Source organism: Mytilus galloprovincialis, chromosome 5 (assembly GCF_965363235.1).
Source record: "Mytilus galloprovincialis chromosome 5, xbMytGall1.hap1.1, whole genome shotgun sequence".
In the NCBI taxonomy this organism is placed as follows: Eukaryota; Metazoa; Mollusca; class Bivalvia; order Mytilida; family Mytilidae; genus Mytilus; species Mytilus galloprovincialis.
Genome location: NC_134842.1, coordinates 6,950,701 through 6,976,769, shown reverse-complemented (window position 1 = coordinate 6,976,769; position 26,069 = coordinate 6,950,701). Strand labels below are relative to the sequence as shown.

The window sequence follows — 26,069 nt, the reverse complement described above, 5'->3', positions numbered from 1 at the left end:
TGGCAAGATCTATCATGTCTAATATATCTAGAAATAAAACTGTATTCAATTTCTAACTTGACTTATAGATACTGATTTACTGAAAATATTACTCTACGGATGCTTTATATCGCGTTTAGTTATTTTAAATACATTCAAAGCATTTAACCAACCTTTTAAACGTATGTTGGTAAACCTATCGAAATTTCGGCGTACAACATTTTAGACCTGGTATTTTTTATGAGTTTATAAACATTTTAAAATTTCTTAAGTATTCTTTATTTCTATTTTATAACCATGATGGTTTAATTCGAGTGCTTACCGAATTGTTGGTTTCTTCCACAGCTATTGCTTTTTCTATCAAAACTGTGTTGTTTTCGTAGATACCAAACGCCCATTTGATTTCCCTTATTCCACTATGTAAATCGAATGCCTTAAACTCTAAATAAATGGTAGACAAGTCTGAACTATGATGAACATACAATTGTTTCTTTCCGTTTCGAATTAACCATATATCCGCTATTTCCGGTACAGATCGGTCGATATGAACTTGTATACTATCATTGAGTGTATGGTTCATGATATCTCTGGCTTGGAGACGGAGTAAGAATGTGTCACCATCGTTAATACTAGGATTGAGACAAATGGACTGGGAGGAAAAATTCATCACTCTTCCAGAACCTACAACAGTTCCGGCATTGCGTATTAAAGCGTAGAAAAAATCAGTCAAACCGTTGACATTTTTCATACCGGTCACAGGTAAAATACCAGACATTTGATCATAAATGCCTTCTATTGCGTTGTGCGGTTCTGTCTTGATTGGACGAAATGGGTTGTTCTTTTTGTAATAATTATTAAAATATCTATTTTTCCATGAAAAACAAATATTTGCATGGTTTATTTGCCATGTGAAGTTTGTTTTATTAGATGCTGATTCAACCCTAAAAGGAATCAATTTGTTCTTCAAAATCTCAGATGAGTTGTCGTACAAAACAAAACGTCGGGCTTGCCTTACATTGTCTGCCCGGTCTTTCACTTCAAGTAAAATGGCATATAACATGGGAATGTTTTTGTCTGGTAATAGTATGTCAACCTCTGTCTCATCTTTTGTACAGTTGTATGGACCCGCAACTTTTTTTGTATCTCTCATTAACGTTGTTTTAGAAGATTCTTTGACTTCGTACACGTTTATTTCATAGGATTCAATTCCGGATGCCAATGATGCAGTGCCATGATTAGGGTACGGATCAAACCATCCATCAAAATACGCTTTAATTTGATTCGAGGTTGTTAACCTTTTTGACAATATGAGTGGTTTAGTTAAACAGAGATTGGTTCTATGACAGACAGATGGCCGCCTTTTGTCGTAGATGTAACAGAGCTGACGAGACATTTCAGATTTCTGATATGTTACGTTTTTTTTTATGTGAGTTATCACGTCTTTCGATACCAAGTATCCACCAGCTTTTACATTAAATGTCAAACATAATCTGAAATCACCAATTATCAAATCATATCATACAAAACATAAGAAATAAATAATACTTATCATCGATCTAGTAATTCCCACTTTGTATTTATACATGTAATTTAAAACATTTTTAATGTGATAACGAATAGGCAAGATCCTGTCAGATAGAGACAACAGAAAAATAAATCTACCAATGACGATCAAATAAGTCATTAATGAATCCATGCAAAGAGATTTCTTATTATTTTCAAATTGTTCAGGCTCAATAACTTTTTGAATGTCAGCAGTTCTTGATGACAATAACCATGATAGGAATCATAAGCCATAGAATATCAAACTGAAGATAAAATGCCCATGTGTAAATATTTTTGGAATATTGCTACATGGAAATATGAACATTACAAAGTCAAAATTAATATCCTGTCTTGTAGTGAAGTTTTTATTCAAACATATTCCAATTTACAAAGATACATACCTTTCACCATCTGCTAATATTTCATTGGTATTGACAGTAATGTTTTCCGCTGCAAAGTTATCTTTCGGATCCTCTGAATTTGGATCCGATTTAACAGATTGCTTGCTAACAATGTTGTTGTGATCTATAATATAATTTTTTAAGCAAAAAGAGAAAAAGAATTATATTATAAATTCCACTAGACTTAAATAATGGTGTAAATTTATTCAGATATCCCTAGTTAATATTTTATTATCAAACTCGTATATCACAATCTCCTCACACTCTTTCTAGTTTTTCTTCACAAACACGATACGGAAAAATTATTTATTAGAAGGAAAAAAATGAAATTAATAATGTTTAATTGTTTTAATGTAAGTATGTTGCATCATAATGATAGGGAAACTAAAACCAGAAACCAATGTGATATCAATTGGTTAACTGCAGTGATTCGAAATTGATGTTCGCATGTTTATTTTACGTGTTTAACTTTAAGGCACCGGTACTGTAAATTAGAGATGTTGAAATTCATTACCTTTTACGAAAATACAAATTAGGTTTAAAAGCAAAAAAACAGAGGGAATCCCATGAAATCCAAATAGGAGCGGGACCAGCTTGCGGAACAATACTCAGTCAAAAGCATATATAAAACAAAACGGTAAATTCACAAATCAGCATGCTTTGCTTGCAAAAAGAATCTAAGTCTAGGAAACCATGCCACTAATGTATTAATTTCAAATTTCTGTTACACTATTTGAAAGAAAAATGACTAACAGTTTGCATTTGATGATGTGTTTTAATAGAAGTCATGCTTACTTGTAACTGACAGTTTATTCACGGTTACATCGACATCCGTTATCCCAAACTCCTCTTCTGGTGCAAAATTTGGTCTGGAGGTATTATATGGATATCCAATAGCAATATTGAAATATGCATTAAGATTGATTTTGAAATGTTCCACTTGGAAATTGCCGTACATATCCTTTTGTAGAGAACATTTTGACGGGCCCGTATTCGAAATTACCGTTTTCCCTTTACTTGAAACTGCAAATGACTGACAACTAGCTATGGAGGGTTGTTTTATTGCTAAAAAAAAGAATGTATATTAAATCTCTTGAAACAACATTCTGCTTGGAATTATTATACTACTTGTCAAGCTATATAGATCTTGCTACAATCAAGAGTTACTGATGATTCATAATTTTTCTCGAACTTTTTTTTAATCTATTTAATATCCTTTAATATCCATATAAATATATATTGATGTTTAATGATTTAATATACAAATCACAATTTTGAAATTATAGATTAGAGAAAAAGATCTGACGAAAGCACTAACACGGGTTCTGAATTATTCGTGATTTCACTATTTTACCTTTATTTTGTTTAACCTTGCCGACGTACCTGTCTTAAACGCTACGCAGTTTCGTTCTATATCTTTCTTTTTTTATATAAGGAGGCGTTTGTTGATCCTTTCAGGTCATGCTTTTTTTAAATGTTTCAGATTCGAGTGTAAATAAAGAGTTATTTATTCACATTTTAAGCCTAGTATTTATCTATCGGTAATTAATAAGTCAATAATGTTAAACTGAATTTGTCTTTGTGAATAATGCTATCATATTCATGAATTTAAGCCAGCTTATTCACATGAAGAAGTGGATCCACCTCATGTTTGTTAATGGGGGTTCTATGGAACGCCGGAACTGTCTTATAGTGTAAATATTTAATGCGTTTTGTCGCGTTGCCTTTACGTCCTGACATTTCTTCTTTGTGCAGGTGCCTTTATTTCCTGATACTGCATCTCTGTGTTATGTCAAATTTGTTATTTGTTTGGACAAACAATTGTATGATATGTCATTGCTGAACTTTGTTGTGTGCAATAGGCATTACATTATGCTGTACCTACTATATATTCTGTGAATACCTCCAAACTTTATGATCAACCACCTGTACATTCTTTCATATGTTATCTATGTTGTGTCTATTCTTCCTTCACTTAGTCAGTTAATAATTGCGTCCTGTCTCAAATGTGATTGATATGCTGAATATTCTAATAAAGGTAACAGTAGTATACCGCTGTTCAAACTCATAAATCCATGGACAAAACAAAATCGGGGTAACAAACTAAAACTGATGGAAACGCATTAAATATAAGAGGAGAACAACGACACAACACTACAGTGTAACACACACAGAAACGGACCAAGCATCAGAAAAAATCCCACGAGAATAACAAATATAACATCAAAACCAAATACATGAATTTGGGATAGGCAAGTACCGTGACACGTCTTATCGCAATGTCAATTTACACTAAAAAATAAGAGAAAAAAAACGACGCAACGTTAAATTGTAACACACACAGAAACAAACTATAATATAACAATGGCCATATTCCTGACTTGGTACAGGACATTTTTAAAGGGAAAAATGGTGGGTTGAACCTGGTTTTATGGCATGCCAAACCTCCCCTTTTATAGCCATGTGAAATATAACATTAAAATGACAACTCAACACCACAGGACTACAATATAAATAAATTGGAGAACACAATTGACAAAGAAACACACGAACAACAGCCAACAAAAGGCAACAAGTTCAAAATTTTAATACGCCTGAGGTGCATTTTGTCCACACAAGATCTAATAGTGACGCCCAGATACAAAAGTTTGAAAGCCGAAACAAGCACGAAGTCGAACAGCATCGAGCACCAAAAGATAAAAAAAGTTGTGCCAAAAACGGCCAGGGTTTTCTATTAAGCATCCCTATTATTTAGAATAATTTATACTTTTGCAAACAGTAAATTTATAAAATTACTATACAAAAGATGTACATGATGAAACTGAAGTATTAACTAATTACAGGAAACAACTGAAATACATTACATAACCAGACATTTGCAACACAAAATGTAGACACATCCGATTAAGTTTAAACCTAAACGCCAAGTGACGTCATATTTGAAATTGTAAAAATTGACAAAAAAAAAATGACATCATTTGAATTTGTAAATAGATAAACGTTTTGTTTTGATACATCTTTGTTCTATGAAAACATCATGAAATATAGTCTAACGGCTTTTATTGTGTTTATACATATGTCTCTCCAGTACAAAACCTACTACATCATGGTATAGTTCATATACGTTTTACCGAACAACTGATACTCTCTGTTAGCATTCATTACGTCATGTGCACATGCCTTTTACATTATGTACAAACACAATGCATTATATGCAAACACTTTTAACATGATGTGCAAACAGCTTATACGTTTTGTGCAAACATCGTTAACGTTATGTGCAAACACCTATTACGTCATGTGCAAATGCCTATTACATTTTGTGCAAATGCCTATTACATTTTGTGCAAACACCTATTACGTTATGTATAACACCTATTTCATTATGTGCAAGTTTGAGCTTTCTAAAAAGCTATTGATTGCTTTGCTGTTAATATGTGTGCATCGGATTGTTGATTTAGTATTGGAAATGTGGCATTTGAGATATTGATTGATATAAAAATGCTATATAAATATGTTGTTCTACTTTGTGTTACTCACACATGCAATTTTGTTCACTTCACTTGTTGAAAATTAACACATTTAGATATACAGACATAACTCCAAGAAATGCAACCGAAAGGAACAATACAATATAAAAAAGAAGATGTGGTATGAATGCTAATGTGACAATACAACTCTTCACAAGAGCCCACATGACGCAGAAATTAAAAACGACAGGTCACCGTACGGTCTACACCAATGAGCAAAAGACTAGAGGCCTAATTAAAGTACAAAATTGAACTAAAAACAAATAAGTAACACAACAACAAACGACAACCACTTTATTACGGGCTCCTGATTTGGGACAATTTCATACAGAATGTGGCGGGGTTAAACATTTTAAAAATGGGAGGCGAACCCGCCCCTGAACATGGGACAGTACACCATTAGAACAAACTATAAATACTAGTTGAAAAAGGCTTAAGGATGTTTGCTTGTCATATTTTGGATTTTTTGTCAGATTTTCGAAATCCTCTGGTTTTATCCACTTGAATGCCTTAAAAAAAATTTGCCCATGAACCCCCATTTTTCTTTTTATAAATCTTTTACATGTATTATTATAAGTCATTTGTAAAAGCCTTATAAAATCTTATTTATTTTTTCATAGTTTTTGAGAACTTTAACTGGTCAATGATAAAGCAATGAAAAATCAAGAGAGAACATTTTCCCGCCAAAATTATAAGGGCTAATATCTCGAAAACAAGTACATTGACCCCTATATTTTTTTTTGCTTTTTTGTTTCTCAATTAATCCCCTATCAATATATACTAGTTTTATGGAAAGTTATTTATTTTGAAACTCAGCAGCAAACTTCCTTAACTCATGAGTTGAATTCACATAGAAATACATCTAGCAAAAACATAGAGTGGACCTGGCCCAGTAATTGTATGTCTCTTCGAAAAAGCAAACTATGCACAGATCTGAGAGTACTCGCAGTTATAAACAGCCATTAGTTCAAAGATCTCATTGTTTCTCACGACTGCAACCTCGAACTAGAAATATAACGGGTGTCAGGGTGATTTGTTATTACCCTCCTAGTAGGCTATTCTTGCGAGAAACGTGTACCAGTTTAAAGCTACCAACGAAATGAAGTATCCCACGATTTATGTACCAGCTAAGGAATCCATCATTTTCAGATTTTCAGATTTGTGTATTTAAGTGTCGTTCTTTTCCCACAAAAGAGGCGCGAAAGAAAGCAAAGGGACAGATAAACTCATAGATCAAAATAAACTGACAATGCCATGGCTGAAAAATAAAAAGACAAGCAGGCAAATAATAGTGCACAAGCCCCAACATAGAAAACTAAATAATAAGCAACACGAACCCGGCCAAAATTAGGGCTGATCTCAGGTAATTCGGAAGGGTATGCAGATCCTGCTCCACATGTGGCACCCATCGTATTGCTTATGTTATTACAAACCCGATACATAATCTAATTCGGTAGTTCACATTCGTGGTGAAAAGGGAAGTGTATTGTAATTACGACATTAGGTAACATATATGGCATCATCTGTGAAATGATTATACAATAACGGTAAACCAACTCGTGATGGCGTTTGTAAAATTTACAATGGATGGTTTCAATTTCACCATTTGGAACTCGTAAAAGTCGTGTATTTTATTCTGAATGACCTTCTTAAGACTTACTACTTTCTCCGTCCCTGACAAGGCATGTTGATACGAGGGGTGTCTATAGGGGGAGGGGTGGTCAGGTGGCCCGCCCCTCTTATCTGAAAGTATTTAAAAACTAACAGAGATTAGGTACGATTATCTACCCCCTTTCCCTCTCGTTATTTGCAAAACAAGTTTGTTTCAATTGTGCATGATCTGATCTTTTCACCCCAAAACGGAGTAATTTAACTTCTTAAAAAAACAATGATTTCTGTCTTTCGCATATACGTCACTAGATACAATTCATACATGCAGTTATTTATTGAATGATTCTAAGATGGTTTACATATCTGCAAATGCCCAAATGTAACTTAAATTGTCATTTCAGAGTTTTCGGTTGCCTGATATCTAAAATGTGTGAACATTTACTCGATTTCACTTTCATATGTGTATGCATGTATGGGGTAACATATAAAAGTAATCAAAAGTTTCTAAGAAAGTAATCAGCACCTTGCCCCGATAGAACTAACATGTGTCATGTGATTCAACTTAATGTGAGCACAACTTAATTCGGTGTAAGGTAAACTACTGAACCGAAGACTATTACTGTAGATAATACTAACTTTGCGCTTTTATATTGCTATGTTCTGTGCACCATCAAATTAGGTGGGGTGTCTAAATTCTATAATTTGGAAGATCTCATCGTAAATAATTTGTATTATAAGTTTCAAATAGATGTGACAAAACTTCATGGTTAAATTATACCTTGATCCCAAATTGTAACTTGATACAAAGCAAACTAATTGACGGGAGGATGAATGCACGCCCTTTACATCTGTACCTGGACCGGAAAAAAAATAATAGTTGAGAATTACTAGAAAAGAAATTATTGATGCATTAACTTGCCTGCTGACTTTCAAACTTTGCATAAATAAAAGATATCATTAAAAAATATCATGGATTATCAAGTGCATTATTCATCATAAAGTCACTTCTTTTTTAATTAGAAGAAAGATTCTAAAACAGAAAAAGTGAAAAGAAATAAATTTGTCACAGTAAAGATAATATTTAAAATTCCTGTTTTCATAACTAAAACTTCCATCATATTGTATTGTCAATATTTTGCATGTAAAAGCTGATCAACTTATATCCGCGTCTTATAGAATGCATTAATTGAGGGGGGATAGAAGGGTCCCGAGGTCCCGAATTTAAAGAAATTCTAATCCCGACATCCCGAAATTCGAAAAAAAAACAATTCCCGGATCCCGATATCAGTCCCGAAGTCCCGAGCTTAAAAACGTCCAATTCCGGAGTCCCGTTGAAGGTCATATTCCTCTCAATTTTAATGAATGAAGCTTGATTATGCTTTGACTTTTTTTTTAATCTTTATGCTTATGCTTTGAATCGTAGGAACTTGAAAGTCGGACTTCTGTATGTACTTGTCCCAAGTCAGGAGCGCATAATTCATTGGTTGTCGTTTGTTGTTGTGTTACTTATTTGTATTTAGTTCATTTTTAGGTACATAAATTAGGCCGCTAGTTTTTTTTTGTTTTTTAATAGATGACTGTGTGGTACGAGCTTTGCTTATTTGCAACATATTTATATAGCATTTTTATAGCAATCAATATCTAAAAATGCCACATTTCGAATACTAAATTATTAATCCGATGCACTTATATTTAAAGCGAAGTAGTCAACAGCTTTTTAGAAAGCTCAAACTTGTAACTTTCTTAATTTTCAAAGTGAATTTCATTGATGCGTTTTGTTTTGATCTGTGTCAAAAAAGCGTTTACTAGAACGTAATAGGAGTTTGCACATAACGTAATAGATGTTTGGACATAATGTAATAGGCATTTGCACTTAACGTAATAGGTGTTTTGCACATAATGTAATAGGTATATGCACATAACGTAATAGGTGTTTGCACATAATGAAATAGGTGTTATACATAACGTTATAGGTATTTGCATAAAATGTAATTGGCATTTGCACATGACGTTAACGATGTTTGCACAAAACGTATAAGCTGTTTGCACATCACGTTAAAACTGTTTGCATATAATGCATTGCGTTTGAACATAATGTAAAAGACATGTGCACATGACGTAATGAATGCTTACAGAGAGTATCAGTTGTTTGGCAAAACGTATATGAACTATACCATGATGTATTAGGTTTTTTACTGGAGAGACATATGTATAAACACAACATAAAGCCGTTAGACTATAATATCATGATGTTTTCACAGAACAAAGATGTATCAAAACAAATGTTAAGAACATTCAGCATAACAATCACATTTGAGACAGGACGCAATTATTAACTGACTTACGTCAAGGGAAAAAAGGACAGAACATACAGAAAATATGAAAGAATGTACAGGTGGTTGATCATAAAGTTTGGAGGTATTCGCAGAATGTATAGTAGTTACAGCATAAAGTAATGCCTATTGCACACAACAAAGTTCAGCAATGACATATCATACAATTGTTTGACCAAACAAATAACAAATTTGACATAACACAGAGATGTAGTATCAGAAAATAAAGGCATCTGTACATAACATAAAGAAGAAATGACAGGACGTAAAGGCAAAGCGACAAAACATATTACATATTTACACTATAAGACAGTTCCGGCGTTCCATAGGGTTCTGTTGCTCAGTCTTTAGTTTTCGTAGTTTTCCTTTTTGACGTTTTCGTTGTCCGTTTCTCTTTGAAGAATGATTTTTTATAACGTTTCCTTGATATATGTTGGCTCTTTTTATAAAGACATTTGCACTTGATAAATCAAAAATAGATCTTAGTTTCATTGTCGTATGTATTTTATCCTGCATTGCCTTCTTTTAGTTTGATATTAAATACGTGAAAAATCATACATTTGTCAGGACGTCTATGAAAAAAATGACTGCCTAGAATTAACCCATAGGATTTTATTTCAAATCATCTAAATAGTACATAACAAGGAAATAATGAAAAAAATTAAGCATATTAGAACATCACCAACACGTGTCTGACACATGTTGGTGATGTCAGTCTATACTTTTTAAAACATTATTTTTCATTTATACTTACGTTGACATTGAGCTGTGTTTCCATCTATGACGGTTTTGAATCCTGTCATGCAGTGACAATTAGATGCCAGTTCATTTCCACAGCTTCCAGGCCAGCACCATCGATTTCGTGAGGAACATTTGTCTAAAAAGAGGAAAACTTATAACTTAATCTGATAATTTTAGATACGTACTGACTACTCAAAGGTGAAAACCTCTAAATGAAGAGAACATTTTCTAAACAAACGTGCACACGTTCCATTAAAACTAAAAATACAATCAATTAATCTGCTATCAATTTAGATTATGTTTTACTTATCATGACTTTCATATTAGTTGTTATACAAAAAGGACGTTCGAATTAATGCATAAATTATGATATAATTACTCAGGAGCATATAATGCCAATTCTTATTTGCATTTACACGTCATACGTATGTGGTTTTAATTAGCTAATTCTTTTAACGTACTTAATGCATTATTACTTGGTAGACTATTGCTTGTAGCTAACAAACATAAAGTATATGTTGTAAAAGTATCCCACCATTATGCCAATAAACTTACATTTATTAAAGACATGTTAATACAAATTACATATGGGTATATCATTTCCTCGTTTAGCGAAAAGGGTATATGTAGGAGTATATGTTTTTACAAAGTACAATGTACAATACTATCAACTATGTGATGGATTCATACGTGCAGCAGTAAGGTATTATTGATAAATATTGTCCCCTACATTTTAACTATATTTGACACATATGCACGATAATGCAATACACACAAATAACTTTACCTTTGCAATCCTGTCCAATCAATTTGTAATATGTTTTTTCCGCACATTTAACACACCATTTATTGCTTCTAGTTGTACAATCAATTTCTGCACACTTCGGGGGATAAGGGTGTAAAGTACTGCAATCTGTAAAACGAATAGGGGTACAGAATCATACATGAAACACCAACTGTACAGCATTCATTGTTTAGATATTTTATTCAGTTTATTTAAGGAACCTATACTGTCTTATCACTTACATTATTCAGTATCAATAACCTAAACTTCTTGTCATATTTATTTTATTACAAGTACAGAGGAAATTAACTAAATCAACAGAAATTCTGATATGGAAACTATATCATATATATTGTTAACTAGTAAAATGACAGGATATATACTTTAAATGCAAACGCATTTACATTTTATATACAAAATTGAATGTTCCTAGATATGCCCACCATATGTATACGACAATGTAGAGTTAATTTGAGACACGACGTTTTACGTAGACCAAGTTTTAAATATAAAACGGGTATCTCTGTCAAATTCAATATACACAAATCAGTCTATTTCATTTATTATTTCAGTGCAATATGTCAGTGTAATATGTCATAAAACAATATTCTGCAAAGTTGATGTTTTATCGTCGTTTGCAACAAAACAATGTTTTTTTTTTTTTTAATATTATAATGTTGCAAGATGGTCCTCGATTATATTATTTTTGGCGTTACAAACAATTTGTCATCCATTAGTTATTTCTGAATGTATCGCTCAGTACTTCGTCTACAAATGATAAATAAATACCCAGACTTGAAGGCAATTGCTTTTAAAGTATCGAAAGCATTTGCTTCATCAGATTATGATTTTATTCTTGGAACTTATATTGGTTTAAATGGATCGTTTTATGGGTTAAAAATATGCTCACAGACTTGTGGCATGAACCATGGGCGATTTGTTTGTTTTGGCCGTTTGAATTATTGATCTTTTTTTTAAGTTGAGAAAGAGCAAATAATTTAAGAGAATCACTGTTAAATAAGATAGGGGCAGTCACAGCATTACGATTTTTTTTATTAGCAGATGACACAACATTATTTTGTATAAACAGAAACTATGGAATATCTGCAATGAAAATAATAGAAATCGTTTTCAGATTAGTTGATCAATTGCAATAAAAATGAGGGTGGTGAATAAAGAAATTGAAGTCACGTAAAGATAAAATTGTCGGGATTAATTGCAGCGAGAGAAATATTAAAGATTAGGTTGTAATTCACATGATAGTATAGAATGCAAAAAAATAAACTGGGATTGTTAACTAGAAAAAATCATAAAAATGTTCAAAACATAAAATCAAAAAATTCAGTCAATGTTTAGGAAAGTAGTAAGTTTATACATTATTGGGAATCGTTTGCTTAAGCTGGGGTCACACATTCACGAATTTTACTGCCGTCCTTGACAGGACCATTCCCGATTAAAATTTGTCAAACGTCTGGTCAAGATCCTGTGAATCGTTGATGGAAATTCAATAGTTATCAAAGGTACCAGGATTATAATTTAGTACGCCAGACGCGCGTTTCGTCTACATTAGACTCATCAGTGACGCTCATATCAAAACATTTATAAAGCCAAACAAGTACAAAGTTGAAGAGCATTGAGGATCCAAAATTCCAAAAATGTTGTGCCAAATACGGCTAAGGTAATCTATGCCTGGGATGAAAAAATCCTTAGTTTTTCGAAAAATTCAAAGTTTTGTAAACAGGAAATTCATAAAAATGATCACATTATTGATATTCATGTCAACACCGAAGTGTTGACTACTGGGCTGGCAATACGCGAAACGTCCACCAGTAGTGGCATCGACCCAGTGGTGTAAATAGTTATCAAAGGTACCAGGATTATAATTTAGTACGCCAGACGCGCGTTTCGTCCACATTAGACTCATCAGTGACGCTCATATCAAAATATTTATAAATCCAAACAAGTACAACTTTTAATTAAAATTTGTAAAAAAATAAAAAATAATCACGACAACAATCAGATATAGTTCAGGAAGCGTCGATATTCAACCGTTTCCGAGCGAATTCTCCCGATCATCCCGTTCTCAATCCGCTTCTTATCCGATTTGTATCTTTCGCATGGTAATATTCGACCGATTATGTCACGACTGCGTCCCGATTCTGACGAATGTAATCCGATAGTGATCAGACAGTGACCAAACAGTGAACAGACGCTGACGGAAGTTATCCGTTCGAAAACTGTCGTCATACTTGGTATGATCATGTACTGACGGAACATAATCCTATCAAGGTCCGCTCTATCGTATTGCAAACGGCTTTATCGGGTCTCAGTCGTATTGTATTCTGTAATTGTTGGCATTCTGACGTGGGTATCATTGACGAATTTTGTATTTATAACGGGACTGTTCCGGAACGCTTTCGGCAAAGACGGTTCGCAATCGACAAGATCTTGATGCAATCTGGGACTCAATCGGCAGAAAAACAGCAATGAAAATTTCTCCAGATCATTCCCGTTCCACCGGACACCGTTCAGAAAACAGGATTTTAATCCGATACATCAGAGTTTTCACGACATAGTCACGCTTGTCATCCAACTAGACAAAATCGGCTGAGTTTCCCCGAATGTTACGGAATGCACCTAACTGTCGGGGTGCTTCGCCGAACTATCCGTACCATTCCCGATCCGTAGGAATCTGTTACGAACTTAAACGACTACGTACATACAATGATAGGACATTCCAGATAATTGAGGATAGTAATCCGACTTTTACACTTTTCGTGTCTTATCGCTGTCTGATATCAAACGGGGGCAATAATCGGCGATGTGTGAACCCCGCATAACTTCCTTAAAGTTAACTCAAAAACTTGAAACATGAAGCTTTAATCATATTTTGGATTGAAAGCTTGACAAATTAAATGGAAACCTGAAAATAAGTCCATTTAAAAACAGTGGCTTACAAATGGTCGATTTTAAAAGTATTTTATGTCGCTTAAGGTATCAAGGTTATATAGACTAAGTTTGTGTTAATGGTAAACCTGCCAACTGGAAGCTAATACCTTTAAAATATCTAAAGGTGTATAAAAATGTTTTGTTCGTATGCAACATGAATTTAAATGATATATAACATTCAAACATGTGTTTCATAATTTCTTAGAGAAATAATAAAGGCCTGCATTTGGACGTGGGTATGCAAACAAAGCAACCAATTGTTATTATGTGGTGGATACAATTATTTCATTTTCAGAAATAAACTAATTACCTTGAAAACTGGATTAAAGGTAATATTATATACATAATTGACATTCGTCTGGTTGACACTATGTCATTAGGAGAACATAATGTTTGAAAAATAATGAAATGTTAGTATGAATCAAAAATTGCCAATAAGACAACTCTCCATGCAAACTGGATTGCTGTATGTCATGTTTTGGATCAAAATATTCAAATAGCTAGAAAAAAAAATATGTTCAAATTACAGTAAATGTCATTAGAATCAGGATAACATGGATAGATTGTTATTTTGATAAAATTTGAAATGGGGAATGTGTCAATCAGACAACAACTGTACCAAAGGGCAGAAATTTAATAAAGGCAACAGTAGTATACCGCTGTTCGAAATTCATAAATCGATTGAGAGATAAATAATCATGGTAACAAACTAACACTGAGGTAAACACATCAATTACAAGAAGAAAGCAACGAAAAACCAGAAACGACGAGGTGCAAAAAAAAAAATTCAACTTGCTCAGAAACAAACATAATGATAAGATAACAACTGCCATTGTCCTGACTTGATACAGGACATTTTAATAAAAATAAAAAATGGTGGGTTAATGTTATATTATTCACTCTAGATCTATAGATAGTGGTGAATAAAAAAAAATCGTCAAGGTGATTTAAAGTTGTATCGATGAAAGATGATCCAAATAAAAATTCACTATATAACTGTATTGTTAAAGGGGAACTAGCTGTCAAATTCATGTTCACCGATTTTAACCAAATTCTCATATTTGATTTATAACGTAGGACGTTGATACAAACTATTAAAAGTCTTAAATAAACATTTAACAGGACACGGGTTTGAAAATACGTAGCTTCGTTTCGTGTTTATTTAAGTCTATACCCCATCTAATTAACTATCGAGTTGACCTGTAAAGTCATCCGATGACCATATAAGCGATGTAAACATAAATATCGATATCAATAGATTAATCTAACTCGTGCTGTTGGATTTTTGTAGGTCTATTTAATTTCATATTATAAATGCGAAAATAATGTTTATCATAGTTTTTACCTGTATAATATGATTTGAAGGACGTCATATTAGAATATGATTTTTGTGTTGATCAAATCAGTCAATCAAACGATGACCTTTGTTTCACTTTCAATGTTGACATTCTTTTCCTTTAGATAACTTTACACATACAATTCACGTGTTATCCATCTCAAGCTAAGGGGTTAAATTGAAGTTCACATGAATACAGATTCAATAAGGTCGAATTATTCACTTGCAAGTGAAAAAATCATAATCAATGTTTTTAAGCTTATTTTGACAAAATTAATCCATATTGGCTGCTAAAATGGAAATATAATTTCACTATTTGCATTTCATTAATGATAGATGTGTAATATGTCTCGTAACTAGTGCCCCTTTAAAACTGAAAATGAATAAAAAAAATCTTCATAATACACGAAAATATCCTACAACAATTTGTGTAGCCTAGAAGAAAATTATGATGCTCATTATCTTTTTAATTGTTCTTATTTGACAAGATTTTTGAAAAAATTACACTATCTCTGAAGCAAAAATGTATTGTCATCAAATATATCAGCTGATTAAATATCTCGGTAGCAGGGTATGTCAAGAAAAGTTTGAAATCTGGATGGTTTCTGTAATAAGCAATATTCGGTGATAAAAAATATAATGTTGATAAAAAATAAAAAATATAACTATTCTAAAAAATGAAAGAAATAGTGAATATTTAAATGTCAACATTAAGCTCCAAAATAGCATTTTGTTTTACGTTACAAACCTTCAATACATTCATATGACACATGAAGATATTTTTTTATTTCATAACAGGGATCTCCAAACATGTCATTTGATGCTGCGATCGAACATTTCTGGCCTCTACATCTGGATTGTATAGTTGATCTTACATCATATCCACAGCTTCTTTTATTCTTTGAACATGAGCTATATGAGGATGAACCATAAAAAGCACTTGTGACAGATATTCTTCCACGACGACAATTCAAATCCACTACATCATGTTCGCAAATCTGTCCTGTTGAATGGTTGTCTGTTGAAAGTGAATGTCAGTAAACAAAACATTATTTTTTTTATTTTAAACAAAATGCGCATGCAAAAAATGAGGGTTATCTGATAGAAACGACGTTATGGATTTTGTCTTTGTAAAAAAAAAATGATAATATTAAATAAGACGTTCATATCATAGAGTTTAAACACTCAACTCAATTGCATGCACAGTGTTTGATATATATCAGCGATTCAATTTTTTTTTGCTTTTTGATAGGAAAACAAATACATTGACAGAACTATTTTAGTATCAGATCAAATAGTTCAGTGTATATATGCGAATCAAGTAAGTTCATTTTCACTGTCGTATGCGTGCATGTCTATTGTAAAATAAAGGATGAAGGGGAAAACTGCGCTTGTTTACTTTTTTAAAGTTCAAAATAATTGATTTATATGTAGGTTTTAACACAATTTCATCAGAATATAACCTTTTAATGCATGATTACAATGTATAAGTCTTAAAAAGTGTATTTAAAGGAGCTGAATCTATAATATTGTTTACTGAATTGCGACTTATTTTAACTATAAATGGCATGACTCATCACTGTAAGTTCGATCATTTCTGATGAAGAATTTGTAATTTGTCATGAATTTACATTGTTGTTTTATATCATTATTTGACATACTTACTAAAAATAGTCTTTCAGTGACTTTCATATTGATGTTATTAACATTTGAAATGCAAGCTATTCGTAGATGCTTATTTGAATATATACTGGTATAAAAACTTATGGTTGATTCAGGACTTTGTGCGTTAGGTACCATTCGTCGATTTTGTTTTCGGTATGGTCGTTGTGTGTTTTTGGTATAGTTCTATACCTTTAATTAGTAAAACATTGAGAACATAATTTGCTTTTTTTATTGAAATACCGATCTTTTATGTTTTGTTAGCAAGAATTTGCAACTACTAAAACTATTTCACATTTCTAACATTTTCTATTATACTAAATAGATATAGGAAGATGTGGTATGAGTGGCAATGAGACAACTCTCCATCCAAGTACAAATTTATAAAAGTAAACCATTATAGGTCTAGGTACGGCCTTCAACACGGAGCCCCGGCTCACACCGAACAGCAAGCTATTAAGGGCTTCAGAAATTACAAGACGTGTAAAACCATTCAAACGGGAAAACCAACGGTCTAATCTATATAAAAGCGAGAAACGAGAAACACGTATGAACTACATAAACAGACGATAACTACTGTACATCGGATTCCTGACTTAGGACTGATGTCCTACGTATATAAACAACATGAATATTGTATTTGTTTGACGTGAAACGGAACTAACTAGAGCAAGAGAAGCCAACTCACCAATTGCGCGATTGCAATTAAGTCTTTAAGAAATCAAGTATTTTGATCTTTACGTCAAATATCAAGCTCACATGAAGGTCGGGGTGTTATGAGTCACATCGTTCGAATGCGATACACATGCATATCATGTATATTCAAATAATTTGTTTGAGTTTGTTACTAGTGTGTCATATACGAAAAGATGTAGTACTCGCTTGAAAATGCTTTGAAAGTTTGTCACGCTGTTTCATACACTTTTCTACCATGTCAATATGTTTTCGCAAACCAAACAGTACTGTAATTTACAACAAACGGTACTAAAGAAATCAAACAAACTAAAATGATAATGAATCGTGCAGTGCCAAAATGTTAAGGTCAGTGTTTTGTTTGAATGTCTGGAAATAAAATAAAACAACGGGTTTTTTATTTGCATTATGTACTTATAATCAAAAACAAATCACAAAATACACGGTCGTATTTAGTGTAAGAGCCAACCAATTTTGCTTTCTTTGTAGTTTAATCAAGTTTGAGTTACACAGAAAGTTTATTTTGCAAAGTTTACAAGTAATTCACATACCTGTCTATTAAAAATAGTCATAATGTGTTCATGTAATATGAATGATATACAATGCTGTTAGAAGCAAAACTTTCTTTTCATAAACATTGAATACTTAACTGAACAGTACGTCAATATGTCTTTAGTGAAAATATTAAGACGCAATTTAAGCCCGGAATCAATTGTACGACGGTTATACCAGTTGCATATATTACTAAAATATGTAACAATTAAATTTATTTAACATGGTCTTGTATTCTTACAACTTCGTATTTGATTATTGATAACAGCATTTTGAAAGAAATTAAAACATGAATTTATGTGACTGGATGGTTGCTCGAACTTTCTTTACTGCAAAAGATTTTAACACACTGGCATGTAAAATCTCAAATATTTAGTCTTCCAACCATCAATTGTATTTTGAACGCTCTGTGTTATCTATGATGCATCCATTAGAGCTATTTTCCAAATGCTTGTAATTTACAGATTGACAAAGACAATATTTAAGCAAACACTATTGTAAACGAAGCAAGCAAACCAGCGACACTTTTATACTACTAACGTTAGGACAAAAGCTCTAATGTTTTCTTAATTTGTGATGTAGACCATAACCAAAACTTTACTTTTTCAGTGACGTTCATTGGCTTTATTGAACAAACTATATGTATTCAATGATGGCGTGTCGTATGAATGGATAAAATCTCATTTATAAGGAATTAAGGAATTAAAAATATGAATGAATGCAATAAATGCTACTTTTACGGAATGTATTGATATATTACCTCAGACTTTCACTCACAAAGTATGCATATATAATCAGTCCTTCTGACAAGAGACTTTCCTAAATGAATTTTCCTCGGAATTTGTTTTTTTCATACATTTTGTCCAAGAGTCGGCTGAATTAAGACTTTATACGATGAAAATTAATTAATTCCCTTCTGATAAAATGCATCACACATACAAATGAATCGCACTTCAGTGAAAATGAAATACAAGAATTATTCTTCTACAGTAAACATGAATCGCACCCACAAAAACACCATAGTGGAATTTGATTCAATATCAACAAGATGGACGACATATCCTGTTTTAAAAGAGGGACGAAAGATACCATAGGTCAAACTCATAATTCGAAAATAAACTGACAACGCCATGGCTAAAAAAGAAAAGGACAAATAGACAAACAATAGTACACAGGACACAACATAGAAAACTAAAAAATAAACAACACGAACCCCATCAACAACTAGTGGTGATCTCAGGTGCTCCGGAAGGGTAAGAAGATCCTTCTCCACATGTGGCATCCGTCGTGTTGCTTATGAGATGACAAATCCGGTAAATAGTCTAATTCAGTAGGTCACATTTATGAAAGGGAAGGGGATTGTAGTTATGACGTAAGGAACATATCCGATATCATTTGTGAAACGGTTATTCCATAACGATCCACCAACTCGTGATGGCGTCCGTAAAATTTAAGAAGAGATGATTTCAACTTCACCATTTGGAACTTTTGATTTAATAGCTTCCTTGTGAGCAACAACCCTCTATCAAGAAAATCATGATAGGAAATGCAAGCACGGGAATATCGTATCAATTGGGAGATATATACACCGTATGCAGGTGCTGCTGGAATGTTGCTACTTAGAAATCGACAGTTCACAATTGGAAAGCTGAATTTTAAGTTATACAACTTTAATCATTATGTTAAAGGGTACATTTTTGTACAAATGAAACTTAACGGTAGCTTTTCAAACTTTTTTTGCACGCTCTTTTCGTGAACTATTCTTAATATTTATATATTGGTTTATCAATTTAACTCCAGGATGGCTGTCGGCGCAATGAAAACCTATTTGCATCTCTTACCTTTATCATGAATTTATAAAAAAAAGTACATATTATATTTCATTTCTTATTTTATTCAAAATCATGAATTTGTCGTCTATTTAATTATCATTCTACATCAGAAATTCAGTGCTTATACAGTGAAAATGGTATTTCGGGATACGCACATTATATACACTGATATTTGGTTATTTCGAACACCATTGATTCAATTAAATTGCAAATTCGTATTTACCTATCACATACGTTGAGCATAAGCATGACACCACAAAACCTGAAAAAAAGAAATATAATATATTGGTTGTATAGATAATGCTGTCTCTCATATTCATTTCTCTTTTATTGTTTAGTAATAATTTGTGCCGTTGGTTTTATAGTTTGAATCTCTCTAAGTTGATCATTCACTATAATTATAGCTGATTACACGCATGTGTTTTATTCACGATTGAAGGCCGCACAATGACCTATAGTTGCTTGCAACTATGTCGTTTGCAATCCATTTATGTCACTTTAATATTTTCTCAACGCCAACCATTTTGAAAGCAGGTATATTTGTTTTCGTTGTTTTTTGGTCTGATAAACATATACCTCGCAACTGTCTTTGATAACAGATATTTTAAGACTAGATGAACAAATCTAGGTTCAATTCAGTCCTAGTGGTATCTAATTAAGCATCTCGTTTATAATTTGAAGTACGCATCTTATGATTTGGTACTTGTATTTTCGTTTCAATTTTTAAAACAATTATGATTTTTAAAAATGTCTTCCTCTTTTTCAATTTGCAATCTTCCATGTTTGCAGATCTGAACCTAGATATTCAAATGATAAGTCTTGCTTTTATTTAAAGTATATTTCTAATTTAGCAGAAATAAACCGGCTCAAATCCATTTTACAACATTTACTATGAGTGTATTTTTTCATTAAGATTACAAAATAGAAATTTTATTTCAGTATGTTAATATATTACTTAGAGCGGACGAGGATAATCATTAACTGTTACCTATTTTTAATTAAATTTTAATCTCATTTCAGACAATTCCGCTAATTATGGCCGTAGTGGTAAAGGTTAGGGGTAGTATATCTCTATCTGACAGTTTCTATATAGATAATACACGATAGCTGCATCACAAAAGCTAGGTGTTCAAAACTGTAATAAAATCCGCCATGTTTTCTATGCGTATTTCATTTCTGCATACATTCCCATTTATACTATGAAATACAAAAATGAAAGCCGTAACATTGTGTGAAAAAAGAGACACATAGTTAGTGTCTTATTGTTATTTAACTTACTATATAGAATGATTAGCACTAAAGTTCCATCCATGCCTTTTTCATAGCTGAAATTCAATAATGTAAACAGTATGAAGGTTGATATACTGTGAAAGTACTTTTATTCGTGGGGTACCAATTTTCGTGGTTTTCGTGGATGACTTTATCCACGAATTTAAGTGTCCAACGAAATAAAACAACCATTGTCCAAATCAAGACATGGAAAAATCCCCATCGGAAGTTTTGACCACTGATATTATCTAGAGAATATATTGATAAACGCCAAATCTGAGAATACTATAATAGCAGTCACAGAACTACAAGCGTATGCAGGATTATACCCATTTAATCTTTAATAACCTAAACTGTACAACTTTTGATCCTTTAATTCTCATAAAAAATATTTTTGATCGATGAAAGTCAGATTTCCGGTATTGATATGCTAGTATGATAATAATTTCATGCTGGGCTTGATTTTGATAAGAATTATTTGACAATTCAAGATACGTTTAAAGCATTTGTTTATGTAACAATTTTCAATAGGTGACATGTTTATGGCCTAATTAACACCTTTGATGGTCTTTAATCTGTTGATCACTTTATCATGGGTTAATAAGTGTTATCACTATGATTTACACGGGTCAATGTTTACTTTGCAATTTCCTTCAATCCTGACTATTTGTAACCTTCGTTTCTAAAAGCTTTAATTTTGCAATTTTTTTTTAGAAAACTAAAATCCACGAATTTAAAAACCCACGAACATGTAAATATTGCTCAATCCACGAAAATTGATACCCACGAATTAAAGTACTTTCACAGTAAACAATAACATTAAACAAAATTCAAAACTTAATGAAATAAATCATATTTAGATATTCTTTATCGATAAGTAAAATATATTTCATAATCCCATGTAATCACGTAACATGAAAGCAGACGAAACGTGTCTAACAATTAGAAAAATGGTCACTATTTCTTGGCATATCGTAGACGGGTGTTTGTTTGTTTGTCTTTTGTTCGTTTTATTTATCCATAATAATGATTATGGGTTTTGAAAATTCTGACAGTAACCACGCCTTTTGTATGTGAAATATTATTTTACTTTTGAATCTATCAACATATTTTATAGCTTTAATACGTATGTGTTTTATCTGTTGAATCCATTTATTCATTTTTATATTTTAAATTGTACACGTCTTGAAAATTAAAGTATAAATAAATTAAACATCCTTTTTATAGATCTGATATAGCTGCTACTTACTTTTCAAATTCTTTAAAATAAAATAAGCCACTCACAACTGTATTGTGATTTCCTTAAGCATGTTTAGTTGCTTGACTTATCTTTTTAAAGTTTTAAGATAAAACTTTGTTGACATTAAGATTGATGTGAAGGTGAATTGTTTTAAAATAGTCTTTACAGTTAATACAATGAACACTGATAACACAAAATCAAAATAAATCCAGATTGAGTGGTAATAAATCACATATATGGTATTGTTACGGCTGTATATGCATATCCGTAAAATTAACGAAGGGTTGATTTCAACTTCAAGAAATATATTGGTTTTTTTTTATTTAATAGCTTCTTTGTGAGCAGCAACCCTCTATCGAGGAATACATGATAAGAAAAAATAGTCATAGAATATCGTATCAACTGGGAGATATACTCTGTATGTAGGCGTTGCTAATATGTTGTTTCACAGAAATGAAAAGTTCACAATTGGGAAGCTTAAATCCTTTCTTTCGTTATAAAGTTTTGTTTTAAACATACCTTCATTGTCATTTTCTATATGTAGGTCAAGATATGAGGCACACTTTACTATGTGTGTTGTATCTTTTATCTCAAGTTCGATGGTTTAGATGCATTCAACATAGTCACCAAATTTTTAATCATTTAGTGAGAGAACATCATCTATATGTTACAGTGAATTTGTATAATCAGGGATTATGTAGAATCCCTGATTTTTCAGGGAATATGTAGAATCACTGAAATCATTAGTAATTATATATAATCCCTGAAAATTACCAGTGATTTTACATAATCACTGAACATTTTAATAATTAATCTACAAATTCTCTATAATAATTTCAGGGATTATGAATAATTTAAGAATCCTTTGTTTATTAAAAAAAAATATAGACAAATTATCATTTTTACTTTCATATTCTTGCCAGATGAAATAATTTTGCTTTTAAACACCCAGGGTTTCGAGATAAAGTTGAAGACTTCAAAATTAATAACATCAAGATCCAATATTTGGATTTTACACCAATAAAATTATTTGATTTGATTTAATTTGATTTGATTTGATTTGATTTGTTTTGATCGATTTGTAAATCCACAGAGCATGTTATTTGTGGTACATGTAAAACAAATGGTGAAGAAGATTTTGGAATATCTGCTTTTTTGTTTTATTGTTTTTGTTCAAATTAACAAGAAATTCAAAACAGAAAGATCTTACGTATCTAAATGTATAGAAAAACTAAGGATTGAAAATTAGAACAAAATTTTAGATGAAGCTGGCATTTGGTGTAATATTCTCATAGCAATTCCACAGGGTAAAAAAGGAAAGGGCATCCCTAAAATACATAATGGTAATTGTTCACCAAAAGTTAAAAAAAAGGATATCGCCTGGCCAAAAAAACATGGTAACTTGTCTTAAAATCTAATTCGATGTGTGAAAGAAAATGTTTTCTAAAATGTGGGTATTGCAGCATATTATTTTAATATATTGTTTAACATTTTAATTTATTGTGCCTAACATTTAAAAAAAAGGGAATATCATTTTGATATTTTGTGCTTAACATTTTACAATTTATGTTTATATAATGTAATGCTGTTTTAATATGATTTTATAGCATAAATTATTTGGCTTTTATTTATTTTCTTTAATAAATAAAACTGTTTCTTCATTTCAGATATTATGTATAATCCCTGGCGTTTTTTTTTCTAGTGATTATACATAATCCCTGAAAATTTTAGTGATTATATATAATCCCTAAACTGGCCAGTGATTCTACATAATCCCTGAAAATTTCAGGGATTCTACATAATCCCTGATTATACAAATTCACTGTAACATATATACCCGGAAAGTAAATTAAAGGATACTGCTAACGTCCTGTTTTTCTTCCTATGAAATTTCTGTATGAAGTCAGCCTCATATGAATACAAGAATAGGTCGACGAGCAGAAGAGCAGAGTTGGTTCTCATAGGTACGACGATTGTTTGCTGTAAAACACATCCTTCAAACGCAACAAATATGTTGTAAATCAAGAAATAAAACATTGTGATAATGTCAGTTTCAGCGAATTGTTTGATTGAATTAGAGAAATTCTGGACAAAGTATAATAATCCCTCCAAAACAAGCAGGACCAAATTTTTAATTTGTCTTTTAGTTTGGAATGGGAAATACGCTTGTATCATATAAAATAGTCACATTGTGTAATACTATTGCAAGCTGATAAGATATGAAGCGAGGTTTATGTCAAGAAGACAAAATTCAACAACACAAAAATTTAAACAGACACCAAGAGGTATTCACCTAATGCGTATACTGGTATTAAATCGCATAGGTTTGGGAAAACTATTCAAAGATATACCAGGTATATAATTTAGAACCCTAAACCCATATGTTGTCTACATAAGAATCGACATTAATTTTTCTGATGCCATTTTTGATATTGTTATGACAGCATTGTAACATCAAAAAAGACCTTTCTGCACTAAAGACACAAGAGTGCACACGCTGAAATGTCTCGCCTTCTTTACTAACCATTGATAGTATAATGATAGTCCTAAATAGAAAACTTTACTACAACTAAAAGTCTATCACATTAACTTAACATGATCCAAGAAAATGAGGTCAAAGTCAAATAAACTAAATGAGAAATACAAGCACGCCTTACAATCATTCAATACACTAAATATAGTTGACCTGTTGCTAAGAGTTTCTAAGAAACAGACCTAACCATGAAAACTAAACATTGATCAATGAACCATGAAAATGAGTTCAATGTCAGATGAACCATGCCAGACAGACATGTACAGCTTACAATCCTTCCATATAACAAATAATGTTGACCTATTACTTACAGTTTAAGAAAAACAGACAAAAACTATAAAAATTTAACACTGAGCAATGGACCGTGAAAATTAGGTCAAGGTAAAGTAAAACCCTGGAGATTGAAAAATATACTATACTAATTGCTTATAGTATCCGAGATATGGACTTGACCCCCAAAACTTAACCTTGTTTACTGATCCATAAAATAAGGTCGAGGTCAAGTGAATGCTGGTTGACTGGCATGAGGACCTTGTAAGGTACGCACATACTAAATATAGTTATCCTATTACTCATACGAGAGAAATTAACATTACAAAAAATCTTTACTTTTTTTCAAGTCATCCCTGAACCAAAAAAATGTCTCGCCTTCTTTAGAAACCATTCATATTATAATGATAGTCCTAAATATAAAGCTTTACTTTAACTATCACATAAACGTTACACGATTGATGGTCCCGATTTCAGGGTCACCTGGTCCAACTATAGGTTATGGCGTCTGTGTCCCGATTTCAGGGTCAAATATGGCATCCGCGTCTATATTTCAGATTCACTTTAAGATTTGGCGTCAATCGGCGTCCAAATTTCAGAGTCAAATATGGCGTCCGGGTTTCAGTGTCGACTGGTCAAATATTAAGATATGGCGTCCGATTCCAGGGTTAAAGGATTATACGCCACATCCTACAGTACTCGTATGATGCTCAGGCGTATTACGCCCGTTTCATCTGCGCAAGAGTCATCACAATGTAAGAAAATATTTTACAATATGTATATCGAACTTTATCAGAGGCCTTATTGAG

The 26,069-nt window shown here is 32.1% G+C and overlaps 1 protein-coding gene across 1 annotated transcript in view; it reads right to left on the bottom strand.

Annotated features, from left to right (window-relative positions):
* Positions 1–21,269, bottom strand: part of LOC143075042 (uncharacterized) — a 37,640-nt gene extending 16,371 nt beyond the window's left edge. The window contains exons 1-8 of the mRNA XM_076250280.1: positions 21,227–21,269; positions 20,172–20,210; positions 15,958–16,227; positions 10,928–11,053; positions 10,154–10,276; positions 2,721–2,990; positions 1,926–2,049; positions 302–1,469 (exon numbers count right to left, since the gene is read on the bottom strand). Coding sequence (XP_076106395.1) covers positions 302–1,469; positions 1,926–2,049; positions 2,721–2,990; positions 10,154–10,276; positions 10,928–11,053; positions 15,958–16,227; positions 20,172–20,210; positions 21,227–21,260 — 2,154 coding nt within the window. The 5' untranslated portion in view covers positions 21,261–21,269. The remainder of the gene's footprint in view (positions 1–301; positions 1,470–1,925; positions 2,050–2,720; positions 2,991–10,153; positions 10,277–10,927; positions 11,054–15,957; positions 16,228–20,171; positions 20,211–21,226) is intronic.
* Positions 21,270–26,069: the final 4,800 nt, after the last annotated feature.